Raw genomic sequence first — 16739 nt, forward strand, 5'->3', positions numbered from 1 at the left:
TGAATGTGTATATACACACATCTTTATTTGAAAAATGACTAAAAGAGGCCCCCAAATGGCAGCAGTTTATCTCTTGGTGATGTTACTACGAATCATTACTTTTATTAGGCGGTATAAATTGCCAATGTATATGTATTATTTTTGTAATAGTCTCTAAAACTTTAATAAATGTTAATAATAATAAAAAAAACAATGGTCAGAGGCATGGAACGTTCTACACCAAATACAGATATAAGTCAGATTCCATCACCGGGGCTCACCGGCTCCTCTGGAGGTGGAATACCACTGCAGGGCTTCTAGCCAGCACATCAGGTACCACGGCCCCCACCGCAGTGAAGCTGGGGTAAGAGGGAGGTACACTCTCTTCCAGCTGGGTCTTGGGGTCAGATACCTGTGTCCTGGAGCCCACTGCTTTGTCCTTTTGGGTATGGCTTTTGTGGAGGCTCAGAAATAGGCAACGAGAAGTGTCTCCATCAGTGTCTGAGGACTCTCAGACTCCAGCTGGGCTCCCATTATGGCAAACTCAAAGACACAAATGGGTTGGAAGCAATGCGGGACAGAATCATTCCAGGTGAGGAAACTCAGCTTCTTTCTAGGTGAGACTAGATTCACTTATCACTTGGGTGGCTTAGGTAAGAGGCAGCAGGACGTGGCCTTTATGATATGATATCTGGGACCCCTTGGAGATGTGAAGAGCAATTGAGTGGCACCTGAGGGGGTTTTTCAAAGGGAAAAATTCTCTAGAAAGCATAATCAACCCCACTTGATTCAAAAAAGGAAGGCAGAGGCAGCATGGTAATGTAATAAAATAATAGCAGTATTAACAGCTAAAATTTATGAAAAACCACCCAGGCATTTTCCAAGCACTTACTATTCCATTTCAACCTCCTAATAGCTCTAAGAGGTAGATCCTATTATGATTCCCATTTTAAAGATGAGATAACCATGATTTGAAGACATTTAGTAACTTATCTAGGATTCTTGCCCATGCAGCTGACTGCAGAGCCCATGTTCTCAGCTACCACATTATGATAGGACGGTTGAAGTTAGGGGGTGAAATGTCCCAAAGGCAAGGGCTATCATCTCTGGTGGGTGAGCTCCTCAGGGTGCCCTGAACATGGGGCAAGAAAGGGTGAGCTTGAAAGAAAAGAAGTAAGATGTAAGGAGGTATTAAGGCCCTTGCTCTGTGAGGGTTACTTATTCTTGAGGATTAAGAAAAAACCACACAACCATCTTGCTGGGATATGTAGTTGAAAGAATATAGATTTAGATTCAAATCATGGCTCTGCGTTCATTCAGATAAGTCAATCACGTCACCCTCAATGTTCTACATCTGTAAAATGGGGTTAATTAAAGCCAATCTACAGATCTGTTATAAGGATTGGATTTAATGTGTGCAAACTTGAACATGGTAACTAGGACATTGTAGGTGCTGAATAAATGCAAGTATTGCTATCACATTTCTCTATGCCTGGAGTCAGGCAGATGGATAGGATCTTCATCGACCTCACGTGGACAAGCTAATGAATTATAATTGAATAGAGAAAGTGAGGAAGTAAAAATGAAACAAAGTGCATTTTCGTTTTGTACTGACATTGCTTTCATAGGACTAAGTCCCTGCTGGTTAATATTAAATTATATATAATACTAAGTATTCTCAGAAATTGATGGAACTATAATGAAAAATAATGCAGAAGGAAAAATAATTTCCTCACCTCACAAAACATAGGCAACTTTTTGGCAAAATCCACCACTCTGGTAATTGCTGGTGTGATGATTTTTGTAAAATGGCTGAAGGCTTCCAAGTCAACCTTTCCACCTTCTGGGGCATTTACTATTGGTGCTTGTCCAATATCTTCTGGCTAAGGAAGAGAAACAAGATTTAAATGAAGAAGTTTAAGGGATATTTATTCATCCTAGTTCTCACATGGCAGAAAGTCTCTTCTAAACTGCCAACCTGTACAGTTTTCAATTTTCACATAGTTTAGGTTTCTGAGCAAAGATGTATGTCTTGGCTATTGCTGTAATGGCCCCCCCAGTGATAATGTTCACAGCAATGTGGCTGAAGGAAGGCAGGAAAGAAGGAAAGAAGGAAAGAAGGAAGGAAGGAAGGAAAAAAGGAAAGAAGGAAGGAAGGAAGGAAGGGAAGAAGGAAGGAAGGGAAGAAGGAAGGAAGGACGGAAGAAAAAGAGAGAGAGGAATAAGAGGAATTTGGGTTCTGCTTCTGAATGCACACAGGGTATATACTTAAGCCAGGTGACATAAATTCCAGAGCACTTTCAGAGCACTGCACATTCTGAGGCCAGTCTTTGCATGTGAGGTGGGTACAGTGTGGGCAGTGAAGGGAAGTGAGGTTTGGGAGCCCTTGCAAAGAGCACCCTGTGGATTCAATCTTGTTTCTGGCTCAGCTGCTGGGCTTGATGTCCATTCTGGCCTACAGACTCCAGACTACAGTCTCCTCCCGAGGGGGCATCTCTAGACTGCCTGTAGGAGCTGAGCTGTGCAAACTTGGCAAACCTTCATGTCGAGTGGGGATTTTACTAGTATTCAATGTCCTGAGGGCACTTCTCTGCCATTCACTTGCCCAAGAACAATCCATGGCCTTACTGCTCACAGTGCAGCAGCCTAGGTGTCACCTGAGGACTTACTAGAAATGCAGAGTCTGAGCCCTCTCTCCAGATCTAATGGTGCAGAATCAGCATTTTAGCAAGCCCCAAGGTGGCTGTGCTGCCATTTGGCTGCCAATGTCCACTAAAGCTGTCTCATTCCTTAGCCAGGCATTCAGTGACCAGTGTGGCCTCTCATGTGTCTCCTGTTGTCACCTGTGCTTCCTGCCAGGAACAGGCCTCTCCGTTGCAGTTTCTTGTCATTATGATGGTAGTATGCATCATTTATCTGTGGCTTTTCAGGGAGGTTAAGAACAACTCCCTGAGGCCAGGACTGGGACCTCGTGGCTCAGACTACATAGCAATGTGCCAGGAGCCTCATATCTCTTCCCACTTAGAGGCTTTGACACCTTGTACATTTTGACACCTGAGGACATAATTTCAGCTCCTCTTCATATTCCCCTTGCCAGCCTCTCCCACTGTCTTCTGAGTGGTTGTGAATGTGATCAAAGGGATCAGAGACAAAGGCCCTGCCCGATGGTGGTCACTTTTGCCTAGAGCCATGGTGGACATACAAGCACCCAGGGGTGGGGGTACAGAGGGTGGGCAGAGATGGGCGTTGTGAGCGAGTTGAGCAAGGCTGAATCCCTCACTTGCAGAGGTGAAAGCACGGCCAGTGATATGCCTGCCACTTGGTGCTAAACGTCATTGTGCATCAGTGTCACCAGACTGCTGGGCCTCACTCCCAGAGTTCTGGATTCCATAGGTCAGGGGTAGAGCCTGGGCATCTGTATTTCTAACAGGTTCCCATGGCATGCCGATGTTGCTGGTCTGGGACCATGTTTAGAGAACTGCTGGGTTAGCAGTACATATGTCCAGCTCAGAGGAATCCAGTTACCATATTTCTTCTCATATCTCCTGTATTACACTGCTCACATCAAATTTTTAGCAGGGAAAAAAGCAAAGGATGATTCTTTTACTCTCTTGTTGCCAGGTCATCAAAGTCAACAGGAGCAGCCCATGCCCTCCAAGGGGGTGGCTGGTGTCATAGTTACAGCCTCAGGGAGGATTGTGAAATATATAACAAACCTTGGCTGTACTGACCTTTTCTTGATTATCCAGCAGGTTTTTCTGTTTATTTTATTTTACTTTCTAATTGTTTGTTTTGGGGGCAGCAAGTAGATGGGGAAAAAAATCTGTTTTCTGTTGTGTTTTCACAACCAATGACCATCTTTTTGGGCAACTGTAGGCATAGATAGCTTACGGAAGGCTACTGTTCCGCTGGCTTTCTGGATGCAGATGGAATTGACAGAATAATCACACGTACTCTTTCTCTTTCTCACAGACTGAACTAAGGGAAAAGGTAAGTTAGTTTCTCCTTTGGACATTGCTGCTTCTTGAATCCTTCAGACCTCCTTGCTGGTTTTTATAACTACATTTACTCTGAAAATGAGGCTCATTTCACCTGCCTTGTCTACTTTACAACCCTGTAATGAAAATCAACTGATGAAAGGAATGTGGACACATTTAAAAAGGTAAGGGAGTTTTACACATACATGCATGCACGCGTACACATTCGTACACACACACACACACACACACACACACACACACACACACACACACGCACATACATTTGGCCTGGTTGAACCCAAACATCTTCTCACTGAACACTGATAGATCTAATCTAATTGTTTTTAAATGGTATTCTGTGTCCTTTGAAATGTCAGTGGGTTAATGTTCTTGTGAATTTCCATTCAATCTGTAGGTTTGTGGGTATTTGAATCACCACCTCTGACACCCCTAAAGATGTGAAAAAAAAAAGAAACATAAAGATATATGCAATTCAATTCAATTAAATTCCCAAATGAAACCTCACAAGCTCTTCTGTTGAAAAATAAATATCAAGGTAGAAAAAAACTTTACTTTTAAGCCTCTGGGTATTTAATGGCAAATTCAATTGCTAGAAGTCAAACTGTATACAGAACAAAAGGCTTCTGTTATATCGCTAAGCTTTATCTCCATGATAGATCTTGGACACTAAAGAAAACACACACATACACACATATATCCTATGATTGATCTGTGTTAACACATTAGGTTTGAGAAGTTAAGGTTAAGCAATGCAATATTGTTTGTGACTTCCCTGAAGATTTTTCAGCTAAGGGACAACAATCATTTGCTAAAATATTTGAAAGATGTTAAAAATAAAGAAGAGTACAAATATTTTACATCAGTTGAATCTTTCAACATCTCACTACAGCTAGTAGTAGCCTTGTATATCACTACATGAAATACATTTGCTTGTACACATGTGCACGTGGGATCAAGCTCAGATGCTGATAAGTCTCTGGCTTGCAGATTCACCTGAGTAGACTGTGGGACAAGCTTGCTTTTTGCCTCTGTGGATCACATTGCTTTAGCTGGCTCGAAGGGCCTACTTCCAACTTCCATTCCGACTATCTTCCTCCTTGTCTGCCCTAAGTAGACCTCATGAGTTCGCTCAGCTGACCTCTTCACATCTCCCAATTTGCTTTGCACTTTTCAGTTTCACTGCTGCCTTTCCTCTTGACTTTTGCTCTCTCCCAATCTCCACTTCTGTCTCTCATCTCTGCCCATTCTAAATCCCACCCAAGTCAAATTTTAGGTTCTCCTTGAAGTCTCTCAAATGACATCAGTTTGAAATAATGTCTACCTCTTTTGAATATGCTTGGTGGCCCACGTATATCACTCATATGGCAATTAGGCACTAGTTACTATCACTTTTTATTGTGGTTATGTAGGTACACATCTAAGATATGAACTTCTCAAGGTGGGAATAAACCTTAAGTATCTTTGCCTACTATGTAGAAGGCATTGGGCCAAATGATGGAGGATAGAATGCTTATTCATTGAGTGAATGAATAAATGTATATTTATACATGTACTCGACCTATATTTATTGAGCAACTACCTTAGGCCTGGCCTAGTTCTAGATACTGATTGCACAGCAATGAACGACATATCCTCAAAGAACTTCCGTTGTCATGAAGGAAGACAGACAATAAATAAGAAAATACTCTCAAGAAAGAATTTTAGTTTGTGACATGATAGTACATACAGGTCAGGAGATGGGGCAGTCAGCCAAGGCTGCTTTGAGAAATAATATGTGAGCTTTGACTTAAAGAATATCAAGGAGGAAGCCTTCCATAGAGCCAGAGGAAGAACATTTAAGGCTGAGGGAAGAACCAGTGCAAAGTCCTGAGGCCAGAAAGGAGGCCATGGTGTGAGATGAAGATTGGAAGGCAGGCAAGGGTTCCATGATGATGGAGCTTGTGGGCCATGGAGAGGAGATGGACCTGTTCTCAATGTAATGGGGGCACCACTAAAGGGCTTTAAACGTGGGAGTAGCATAACGAGATTTATGGTTATTATGTAGAGATGGGATACGAGGAAACAAAGGAAGAAGCCAACAGGCAACAGCAATAGTTTGGGTGGGAGCTGAAGTGAGCTAGACTACAGGGGTGGCAGTAGAGCTGGAGAGAAGTGGAAGAAACGAGACATATCTTGGGAGCTGAAGGCAGAGATTTCTGATGGACTGGGTGTGGGGTGAGGGACTGTAAGGAACCCAGAGTGACTCCTCTGGTTCAGTGGAGGTGGAGTCGGGGGAGAGGTATAAAAGGAGAGATTCAGGTATGTGTGTAGATGTGGGCTTCAACCCTAGCTCAGCACTAGAGGAGGCTAGGGTTACACAAATCGAGACTAACTGGCTTTTTGCTTTGACTATTTCATTAGTATTGTTCACAGTGAGTAGGAAATAGGGTCAGTTGACCTCTTTTCAAGTTTCTGGCTCAGAGCTGAGGACTTCTTTCCTTGAATCAGCAGCCCTCTGGCACATGCAGAGTGAAGTGGGGCCAAGTGGAACTCTCTCTTCCTCTGCTAGATCATAGAGTGTCTTCTCTCAGCTTTAAAAGGATGGGCAGGAAGACCTGGACAAATGATGAAAGATCCCTGAGCCTTAAGACATTACTATAGGCTCTCCCTCTTCCTGGGGCGAGCAGAGACAAGATGGTGAGGGTGGTGGTGGTAGAGATGATGGATGGATATAGTAATCACTTACATGGTTGTCAATGATATGCCAAGCACTTATATATATTACCTTTATATCATTTGGTAAGGGCATAAAGGCTGTTAATCTTACAGAGATGAAGTAACATGTGTAAAGTCACATGATTAAAAAGCAACAGAGTCAAGCACTGAACTCAGGACGTCTAGTTCCAATCTCCATGCACATAACTACTAAACTCCCCTGCCTTCTGATGTCGTCATCATAATTTCAGATGAAAGAAGCCTTCCTGACTTGATTGCACTTGTCTTGTGACCTGTCCACACAGACCACACATGGCCAAATCACTCATCCTATCTGCCCTTTCTGCTTATGCTCCTTTTCTGAGGCTATCCCAATCCAGAATGTGAGAAATCAGACTACAGGAGCTATGTCAGGGGAAATGTAGGGCAGGCTTGCCTTGGTTCTGATGGTCACATTTTATACTTGGATGGAATCCCATCCAAAGCCAAAGCTTTGCATATAAACTAAGGGAGCAGAATAATAACAGAATGTCAACAGACAGTAATGTTGCTGGCGTGAGGTTTACTCTAGCCAAACATCTCAGAGCCCCTGGGAGGTGAAGAAGTGAGTTTCTCGTGGTGGAGAGACACAGAATTCCCTTGTTTGGCACCAGAGGCTTCTTGTTCCTGTCTCAGTCCACAAATACTTTTCATTATCGTTGTCATAACACATGAATTGTTGGTGATTAAATGGGGCACTTCTGTGCCATGAGAGAATTGAGTGGATTGGAAGAAACTAGAAAATCATATGATTAAGTGCTTTTGGAAACAGTTTTAAAGAGTGGCTTTAGAATTATGAAAACCTGCAGGGCTTTTGCAAAAGCTTCTATTTGCCAATGACTATTATTTTCTCAGCACATGCATAGATTCGAAACCCAGGTCAAACCACCAGTCTCTCTTTCTGACGTGAGTCCTGGTTTTAGGGATCAAAACGATGAAGAAGCTCCTTTTGAGGAATAAGTTACTTATCCATTGCAGATAAATGAATATTTCTAGCCCTTATGACAACATATCACGTTAATCCTTTATGATCTATTATTGTACTGTTATTAACACATTAGGCCCCCTCAAATTCTTTTCAGAACAAGATGGGCTATCATCACATAAAAACAAATGAAGTAATATGCACAGCAGTGTTGCAACCAAAAACAGGGGTATCAGCTATACAGGTAACACAAATCCTGATGTATAGAAGCCTATTCAGGACGTGGCTATCATTTAGCAAAGCAGTCTTTAATGAAGGATTCCTAATGTCCTTGCAGGAATAATTCACCATGCATAAGACTGGAATTTCTATCCTGAGCATAAATACTCAATCGAGGTCATCCTTTTGTAAGGAGTATTTGTAAATATGTAACCTGGCTGAGACAACAAGGCTTAACTGTACTGTCTCTGAGGATGGGCTGGTGGAACTGTATGTTCTGTTTAATAATAAATATTTATTGAGTTCTGTTCTGGTTATCTATTGCTGTGTAACAAGCTTCCCCAAAACTTAGTGGCTTAAAGACGACGAATTTTCACTCTTCCTCAGAGTTCTGGGGACTGATGGGCTCAGCTGGGTGGTTCTCACTTGGGGTCCACCGTACAGCTGTCATCAAATGGCAGCAGAGGCTGGTGTCATTCGAAGGCTTTTTCACTCACATTGCTGGTGCCTGGGCTGGCTGAGAATCTCTCCACATGGATAGCTTCCTCACAGCATGGTGGTGGTCTCAGGGTAGCTGGATTTTTTTTTCTTTACATGGCAGTTGGCTTCCCCTTTCAAGATATCCAAGTGGAAACTGAAAGCCTTCTTAGGATTCAGCCTTAGAAGTCATTCTGCCTAAATCCATTGTTTAAAGGAACTGTAGACAGCCCAGATTCAAGGGGAGAGAGGAACAGATTGTACCTCTCCATGGGAGAGAATGGGCTGTGTATACAGGGGGAAAGAATCTAATGGCATCTATCTTGGAGAAAAGCTACCACAAATTTCAACCACACATATGACAGACACACTGATGGCAACACCGAAAGGAACGTGGTCCTTCCCCAAGGAGATGCAGAAGGGGATTGGCTGATAGAAATGAAATTCACTGTAGAGACAGATGGGACAGTGGAGGCATTCTGATCTCCCTCAGCACCCCTCTAAGAAAAAAGTAGCCTGAAGAAGTGGTTATTTGTATTTGGATCAAGAGGGGCAATTTCTTGAACAGATCAAGGATCTACAAATTATACATTTCGTGTAAGCTCCACGGGGAGATTGATGGGTAAAGCAGTTGCTCTGTAAATGTTATTTTCCTGAAGAAAACTCTTTTGTGCCTTGAGAATCTCACAGCCCTGACAAAAAAAACAATGGCAAATCATTCTGTGACACACCTTCTTTGGTTCTTTCCATGGATAATCAGACTGAAGAAAACTGTTAGGAGCTTTTGAATTAAAGATGCTGACCTTGCTGATTTTAATTACTAGAAATTGTGCTGTATTTGCTGAAGAGACCACGAGGAAAAAAGAGGTCCGATTATATTTTACTTCAAAGAGTTGGTTTCTCAGCTTTCAGATGCAGCTCAAATGTTACCTTCTCAGAGAGATTTTTCTAACCTCCCTGTTTAAAGAAGTGAAGTTTCTCCTCTCTTCTAATTCACAATCACTCTATCCCATCACGATAGTTATTTCCCTCCTTGCACTTACGGATACCTGCATTCATCTTGTTTATTTAACCCTTTTGTCTGTCTCCCTCCACTGGAATATGGCTGAACTTTTCCACTTCCTGGAACATAGTAGCAGTTCAGTAAATGTCTTCTAAATAAAAAAACAAATCTTTAAGTCTGGAAGAAGCACTTTAGTGATCACTGAATTGGTTTAGTTATACTAATATCCATTCTCTTTTTGGAATAACAAAAATAGAAATGTAGAATTTCCTAGGAGAAATCTAGAATGTGTCCCAAATCTTCCACTGTAGTTGGAATTCAGCTTGGTCACTACTCTGAAACCAGATGGAAGTGCCAGGCCTGGAATTGGTTTCCACGATGTCCATTTATGGCTGACACATTTGGAAAAGGACAGATTTAGGCTTGGGCAGGACTCTATCTTGCTATGCCTGAAATATATTGGGTTAAAATTTATCTGTCTATCCAGAATTAGTATTTTCTAATTGTCTGGCAGAAATACCAGGGCGGGGCTGAGTATGCAGATCAAGGCACTGAGAGGCTGTCCTTCCAAAGATGAATCTTTAGAGGCTCTTTGGGTTTGTGCAGGAGGCCAGGTTGCAGAGTGTAGTGGGTTAGAGCACAGATCCAGGAGCTGGGCTTTATCCATCACCACTGCTTACTAGCTGTGGGGGCTCAGGTAACTTTCCTTAACTTCTCTGCCTCAGTTCCTGTCTCTTTAAAATGGAGACATTAACCACATCTACCTATAGGGTTGAGATAGGGAATTAATGAATGGAAAGCACTTAGAACAGTACCTGGCATTTGGTATGGGTCATGTAGCATGCTTGTTAACACTATTGTTGGTGGAAGCCATCAACAAAGTGTACTAGAACCCTTCATTACAACAAGGAAAGTAATTGTTTGAAGGAAAGTGGATTATGGGTAAGCTTTTTCTTTCTAAAAATTTCCTTTAAAGTTGTTGTTATATTGTATCACACACAAAAAAACCACGATTCCATTATAATGGTGATGTTGAGGTACAAGGACAATTATACCACTATATCTTCCTGTTCAGATGGGAAGGTACACTAACGTACCCTGAGGATACAAATAAACCCACAGAATATCTGATGTGGGGGCTCAGTGAGACGCTCACAAGGAGTTTGTGTCATAAACCAGGAGCAGGGTCAGGATCTGAGATGGCCAAATGCCAGCTGGTGGTGGGACAGGCCATCTATCTGGTGAGGTGGGTGGTGGGCCTGGATTTGAACCAGAGGACCTTAGCTGGCTTTTGGGCCCAGCTCAGCCACTTTCTAGTAGTTTGATCTTTGGTGAGCCACTTGAGGCCATGGGCTTGGTTTCTGTACTTGTAAAATGGAGATGTAACTGCAGCCTACCTCAAGGCATTGGGAGGTCCAAAAGTGAAATGAATGGGAAGGACTTTCACAATTGTTAGTTTTTATAAAAAACACCAAACATTGATATTCCAAGGATTTTGAAGAGCCTGTTTTCTCTATATAACCCTGCCTCCATCCCTTCTTCTTTTTCCCATTTTCTTCCTGGACTCAAGAGAATTTATTTCAAGTTAATCGTTTTGACTTCTACTGACATAAAAATGCATTTGAGATATGGGACACTTCATTCTAGGGGTTATTCTAAAGGGACTATTTTAGAGCGAGTTTAGCAGACTAAGTATGTATACAAATGGGCATCTGAGGGAAGAAATGGGTATAAAAAGGGAAAGATGGCAGGTAAAAATTTTACTAATTAATGTAGGGTTGGCCTTACTAACAGCAAAAACAAACAGATAATGTGGTCTTAGAAACTGCTTTAGAATTCAGCCACCAGCAAATAGTAAACGGTAGGAGGGAACTTTGTTCTCGGACAGACCTGGATTTAAATCCTGGCTCTGCAAGTCATCTTTCTCAGAACTGCGGTTTCCCTACCAGTAAGATGAAGTAGTAACCCAGCATTCTGGGGTTGTGAGGACTAAATGAATTGAGGTAGAAAGTGCCAGCCTGCAGTCTATATTCAGCTGTGCCAGGTAGCCTCACCAGGAATTTCCGTTTCTGCTTCCAGTGGCTGCCTTGGGCATTGGTGGCCACATGGGCTTCCGTGACAGTTTTGATGAGCTCCCACTCCTCGTCGGTGGGCTCCGGCTTGTGCCCGATGGATTTCTGCAGCTCTTCCCGCCGTCTCTTCTCCCGGTTCTCCTCTATCAGCTTCCGCTTTGCCAGTCGCTTGCTGTCATCCAGTACCACTGGAAGAGGGAGAAAGTGAGACAAAACACACAGATAGTCCCCATGCACATGCCAGACTGCACGGCCTGGAGCCTCAGCGGCAGGACCACTGATGCACAGATGGCTCAGTGGGGCCTACAGCGTGGGTCACACAGGAGCATTTTTTCCCCTATGTGGAATAGCCATTGACCAGCCATTGTCCAGAATGAGCACCAGTGCCGAAGTCCCAATGCCTAGCCAGCCTTTCAAAACAAAAGCCTGGGGCTAGTTGGATACTGGGCATCCCAATTCTATAGAAGGTGGTCCTAAATTAGAATGAACCCACAGATTCACAGATGAGTCAGTCTAGCCAATCATCTGAATTCACTCTTAGGGTTCCTATAACTCCCCCCTCCCCCCAAAAGCTCTTAAGAAAGTTCTCTTACTAAGAGAACTTAGTTAAGGAGGTTCAAGAAAAGTTCCAAAGCAATAAATGAGAGACTAATGATCCCTTTCTCGGATAAAAAAGAACCTCCAGCTCTTTATTAGCTCTCTTAAGGAATCACTGGAATGTTACTTGGCCTGTCTTGGGTTTCGCAGATACTCACTTTGCATTACTCTCAACCTGGTCAACCCTTACTGACGGTTACTGAAGATTACTAACGGCTTTGTAATCTAGAAAGACCTGGGTTTGAATCCCGACACTACCACATTCTAGCTGTGTGACCTCTGGCAAATTACATAGGCTCTCTGAGCTTACATTTCTTCCCATATAAAATGGGATCAATAATATTCACTTCACATGGAATTCACTGCGATGATTCACTACAAGTGCTCAGTAAATGTAGCCATGACTTTTATTATTTATGCGAAATGGAAATAAGAAGGGCAGGTAACAAGAAACACATACTTCTGTGGTTGATTTCAAAAAACAAAACCATTTCACTAGACTCTTAGTAACTATCAGTGGAAGGGAAAGGCTAAAGTTTTACAGTATAGAATCATAGTCTTTTAAAACTGGAAAGGACCTTAGATATTATCTCGTCCAACTCTCTCCTTTCACAGAGGAGGAAGCTGATCCAGAGAGATCATAACTTGTCTAAAGTCACACAGCAAGTTCATGGCAGAGTCAAGCCAAGACCCAGGACTCCTGAATCCAGTTCTACAACATGATTGTCCTGGGGCCATTCTTTCATGAAGGTGTAACCTGGTAGGAAAAGAAAAGAAGCGAACATAGCGAGAGGAAGAGAACCAAAGGTACTCAGCTAGTCCACAAACAGAATAACGAAACCCCATATCATCTTGATTTGATTGGATCATCAGTCAGGTGAGCACTGACAAATGCGAGAAATGTGAATGGGCCCTGTACAGGCATTTTAGTTCACTCGTTAAAGGGAGAAGAAGAGGGGTGCTATACTCATAGCCCCATTTCCCAAATATGTCCACTGTGCCAGGATGGTTGCATCTGACATGCATTATCTAATTTAATCCTGAAAACAACCTTTAAAGTAGGTGATAATTTCACAGAAGGGAAACCAGAGGTTAAGTCGGATGGTCATACAGCTAGTAAGGGGTAGATAGGAGACTCCAACAGTTTTTCTGATTATAAAGCCTGAGCTCTTATAATACCTCACAAGCCAGTAAGGTGCGCTCAAAATTAATTTCCACTCAGTCTAGATTAACACTGAGTTTTTTAACTCATAAACATTCGTATCTTTAACTTTTCAATAAAACGACATAGATACTTAACAATAACTGTTCATTATAGTGACACATTTAAGCATTTGGTTCTAGGTCAATCATTTTCACATATCCTTATCAGGCATATTATTTGCAACAGCCTTTAAAAGAAAAAGACAAAGAACATGCTCCTCCTTTTTACGACTCCCTATTCTGTCTTCTTTAATGAGCAAACCAGGGCATTCCATAGATATTTTTGATCTAGCTGAGAGAATCGTTTGTCATATAAATGTAAGCCATGATTATTTCCTCATTCATGGGGAAAAATACTCTATGCATTCTTTTTTTCCTTTCCTTTCATTCTTTCTTTTTCTTTTTTTAAAACTAAAAGTTGGAATCATTGATGTGCAGAAAGTTTATGTCAGTAGAAATCATTAACCCAGGTGCTTGACAAAAGGGAGGCCATATATTTGGAATGACATGATTCTTACTTTATTATTAGATTAATTAAAGTGACTGGTGTAAATCCCTTGCATAGTGTGGGGAGAAAAGACCCCAGTGGCGGCTAATCTCACCACCATATGCTGTAGCACTTTGAAAACTGGGTAGGAAGACTTCAGCTCGGAATGTTTTTACGGCTAAAAATATAACAAACAACCAACTGCAAGATGACTCATGCCATAGCATTCAACTTCACATTCTTCAGAAATTTCTGAACACAATGTTTTCTGTCAGTGTCCTGTCTCCAAAAATGGCCACAAAAGAAATTCCTGTCTTTGCTTTTGAAAAAATATTAGGACTTGTCCATAAGGGGCTCGCCACGTGAATGTCGTATATAAAATTATACCTTATCAAGGTGAATGGCCAAGTCTCATTTGTAATCTCTGGGGCGAATGGAGTATTGCTAAAAGCCCTGCAAATGTGACAGGGCTAACTTAACTGCTTTTCCTCACCCATTATCTGATATACCTTGAGAATTAGGAGTTGATAAGGAAGGGGTAACATGGAAACCACCCACCAATGACTGTGGGAATGCTAGGTGTCTTCCCTCTGTCCACACGTGTTCCTGCTTGTTTTTCTGCCTGGTTGATCTCCTTGAACCAAATCTTTCCCCAATCAACCCCTTGAATAAAGCAAAAGAAGAAGATTACTTACAATCTGTTGCCATGCCAACATAGATGCATTTTTTAAAGCGACATTCCTGGCACTGATTTCGTGTAACTTTGTCTATGACACATTTTCCTTCATATTTACAGGAATAGGATGGATGGAGATTTTTCTGAATGGTTCTTCTAAAGAAACCCTACATGAAAAAGGAAGATGCAAGACAAGAGTTACATATTTTTGAGAAATAAATGACTCCAGAATTTTGTGTCCACATAGCTGTAATGGATTGTTTTGTACCTGTGTATGGGCCTGAAGCTCCACTTAATCAAATATAGGACAGTTGGCCCAAAGTGAATCTAAAGAATTCTAAATCTGAGTTCAAGGCAATGTCAGAGGACTATTGAGTCAACATCTAAAGAGTCAACATCTTTTTGGCATTTATTCAAGAAAAAGAGGTGAATGGGAGAATCTAGTGTTTGCTTATATTTTTTCTAAACACTGAGTAATATAAATAAATGATATTATTTAATTTCATAGAGTGCCATAATTGTGTTGCTAAAGCAAGCTAAGAAGAAGTTCGCTTTATACTTTATACTAGAGAATAAAAGAGCTGAATATTTACAATATTTTATTAGTTAATAATTCGATCAATTAGTAATTAAATGGATGTAATTGCCTTTAGAGATTTCATTTAATTCTTGTTTTTGACTCTTGAGATTACCATCACCAGCTCAGATAGCCCTTGAAACAACAGTAGCTGGAGAGTAGAAAATTCCAGGTTCTCTACCAAATTTTTCCCATGCTCACTGCACTGCAGTTTTACCTTTTACAGCACATTTCCCCCCCTAGAATCCATATAAGTACACCCTAAAGTTCAATATGTTTCTTCCTTTCTTGAGGCATGGGAGAATGCCTCTGACAAGTCTTCTATTATCCATTTAGTTCCAGGTTTAGGTGGCTTACATAACATTTTCAAGGATGTGTTATACTAGAACCTTTCTGCACATGGTACCTAAGTCTTGGCAACTTGTGTATTTCTACAATACTTGTGTATTGTAGAAATTAATAATGGCAGAGAGAGGACTTATTGTCAGGAGCACATTGCAAAGTGCTGTAGACATATTCCATGTCCTTCGTTGTCTTCTACGACCATATGAAGTAGGTACTCTTAAAATCTCCATGTTAGGGATTAAAAAATACTAAGCCTCAGACAAGTTAAATCATTTGCCCCAAATGACAAGGTAAATACATGCTGGAACTTGGCTTAGAGCCCAGGAGATGGACTCTAAATCTTATTTACTTAACTGTTTATATGATATAAACAGAATCCAATTTTACTGTATTATTTAAGTGTTTTAGATGAACAGATTATTAACGGTCCTTTCTCATCCACCCCTCAAAAAAAAACAAAAACAAAAACAAAACTTCATTTTAGTAGAATAGCAGGGCAAAACAGATTTGAAGGATGTCCTCTACTAAAGCTTAAAAAAATCTTTAACTTTGTTTCATAAGTGGTGGGACTAGAACATCAGTTGATCTAGATTAAACCTCAATTTTAATTATCTCATTTAACTTTCTTTGGCTTTGATTATGTACTTATACCACTTGTATATTCCTTACTTAGACATAAGAGCTCTTTCTTACAATGAAAAAGTCAAAGGTAGAATTTTATATTGGGCAAAGAGGAATAAAATGGAAAAATGACAGCAATAATTACAACTAATGGACTTGATGTGGGGGCATGTATGCTAAACCCTTATCATTTCTATTGTTCAAGTTCTAAGAGAAAAACTGTCATATTATAATTTGGTTTTGCACCCTTAAACACTTGAGTCCATTAACTTGAATAATGTTGACACATGGTTATAAGATTCACTAAATCACACATGGGGCAGCTGTTTGACAGGTTGGCAGTGTTTCCTTGGGTATTCGAGATGGGCAAATCCTGCCAAAGCACGAATGTCAGGGCCTGCTATAGAGTGAAAAATAAGTTGCTTTGTGAATTTTTCTCCCCTACTTCTGTTACCCTCTGTCTAATCTACCCCTCTAGGGTTGTCCCTGTTTGGAGGGCAAAAGAAACCTGGAAATTCCAGGCAGGAAGACATATGTCATAGACAGGGAGGTGAGAGGCTGGGTAGCATACCACCTTCTAGAGGAGGCAAAGCTTCCCTACAGGTGGAAATACCAAAGTCCAGGGCATCCAGTGAGAATGCTGAATGCTGCTATGAGGGTAGAACAGCTGTTGTCCTATCTGAAGTTGGGGGGATGCTTTTCTCACATACTCTCACATTGACCCATGTTCTAGGAGTTGGGGAGCATGCTGAAGAGTCAGACAACACTAAGCAGAGAATGAGGTGTGACATACCAGACACAGGGGTTAACAGTCATTTCTCCAA

General features: G+C 41.4%; 1 protein-coding gene across 14 annotated transcripts in view; it reads right to left on the reverse strand.

Annotated features, from left to right (window-relative positions):
- Positions 1-16739, reverse strand: part of THRB (thyroid hormone receptor beta) — a 337875-nt gene that overhangs the window by 12929 nt on the left and 308207 nt on the right. For all 14 annotated transcript variants that reach the window (XM_011357563.2, XM_011357914.2, XM_023532096.1 and 11 more), the window contains 3 exons: positions 14392-14539; positions 11392-11597; positions 1716-1862 (listed from right to left, as the gene is read on the reverse strand). In XM_011357563.2, the coding sequence (XP_011355865.1) occupies positions 1716-1862; positions 11392-11597; positions 14392-14539 (501 nt within the window). The remainder of the gene's footprint in view (positions 1-1715; positions 1863-11391; positions 11598-14391; positions 14540-16739) is intronic.

Source organism: Pteropus vampyrus, unplaced genomic scaffold (genome assembly GCF_000151845.1).
Source record: "Pteropus vampyrus isolate Shadow unplaced genomic scaffold, Pvam_2.0 Scaffold1, whole genome shotgun sequence".
NCBI classification, from domain to species: Eukaryota; Metazoa; Chordata; class Mammalia; order Chiroptera; family Pteropodidae; genus Pteropus; species Pteropus vampyrus.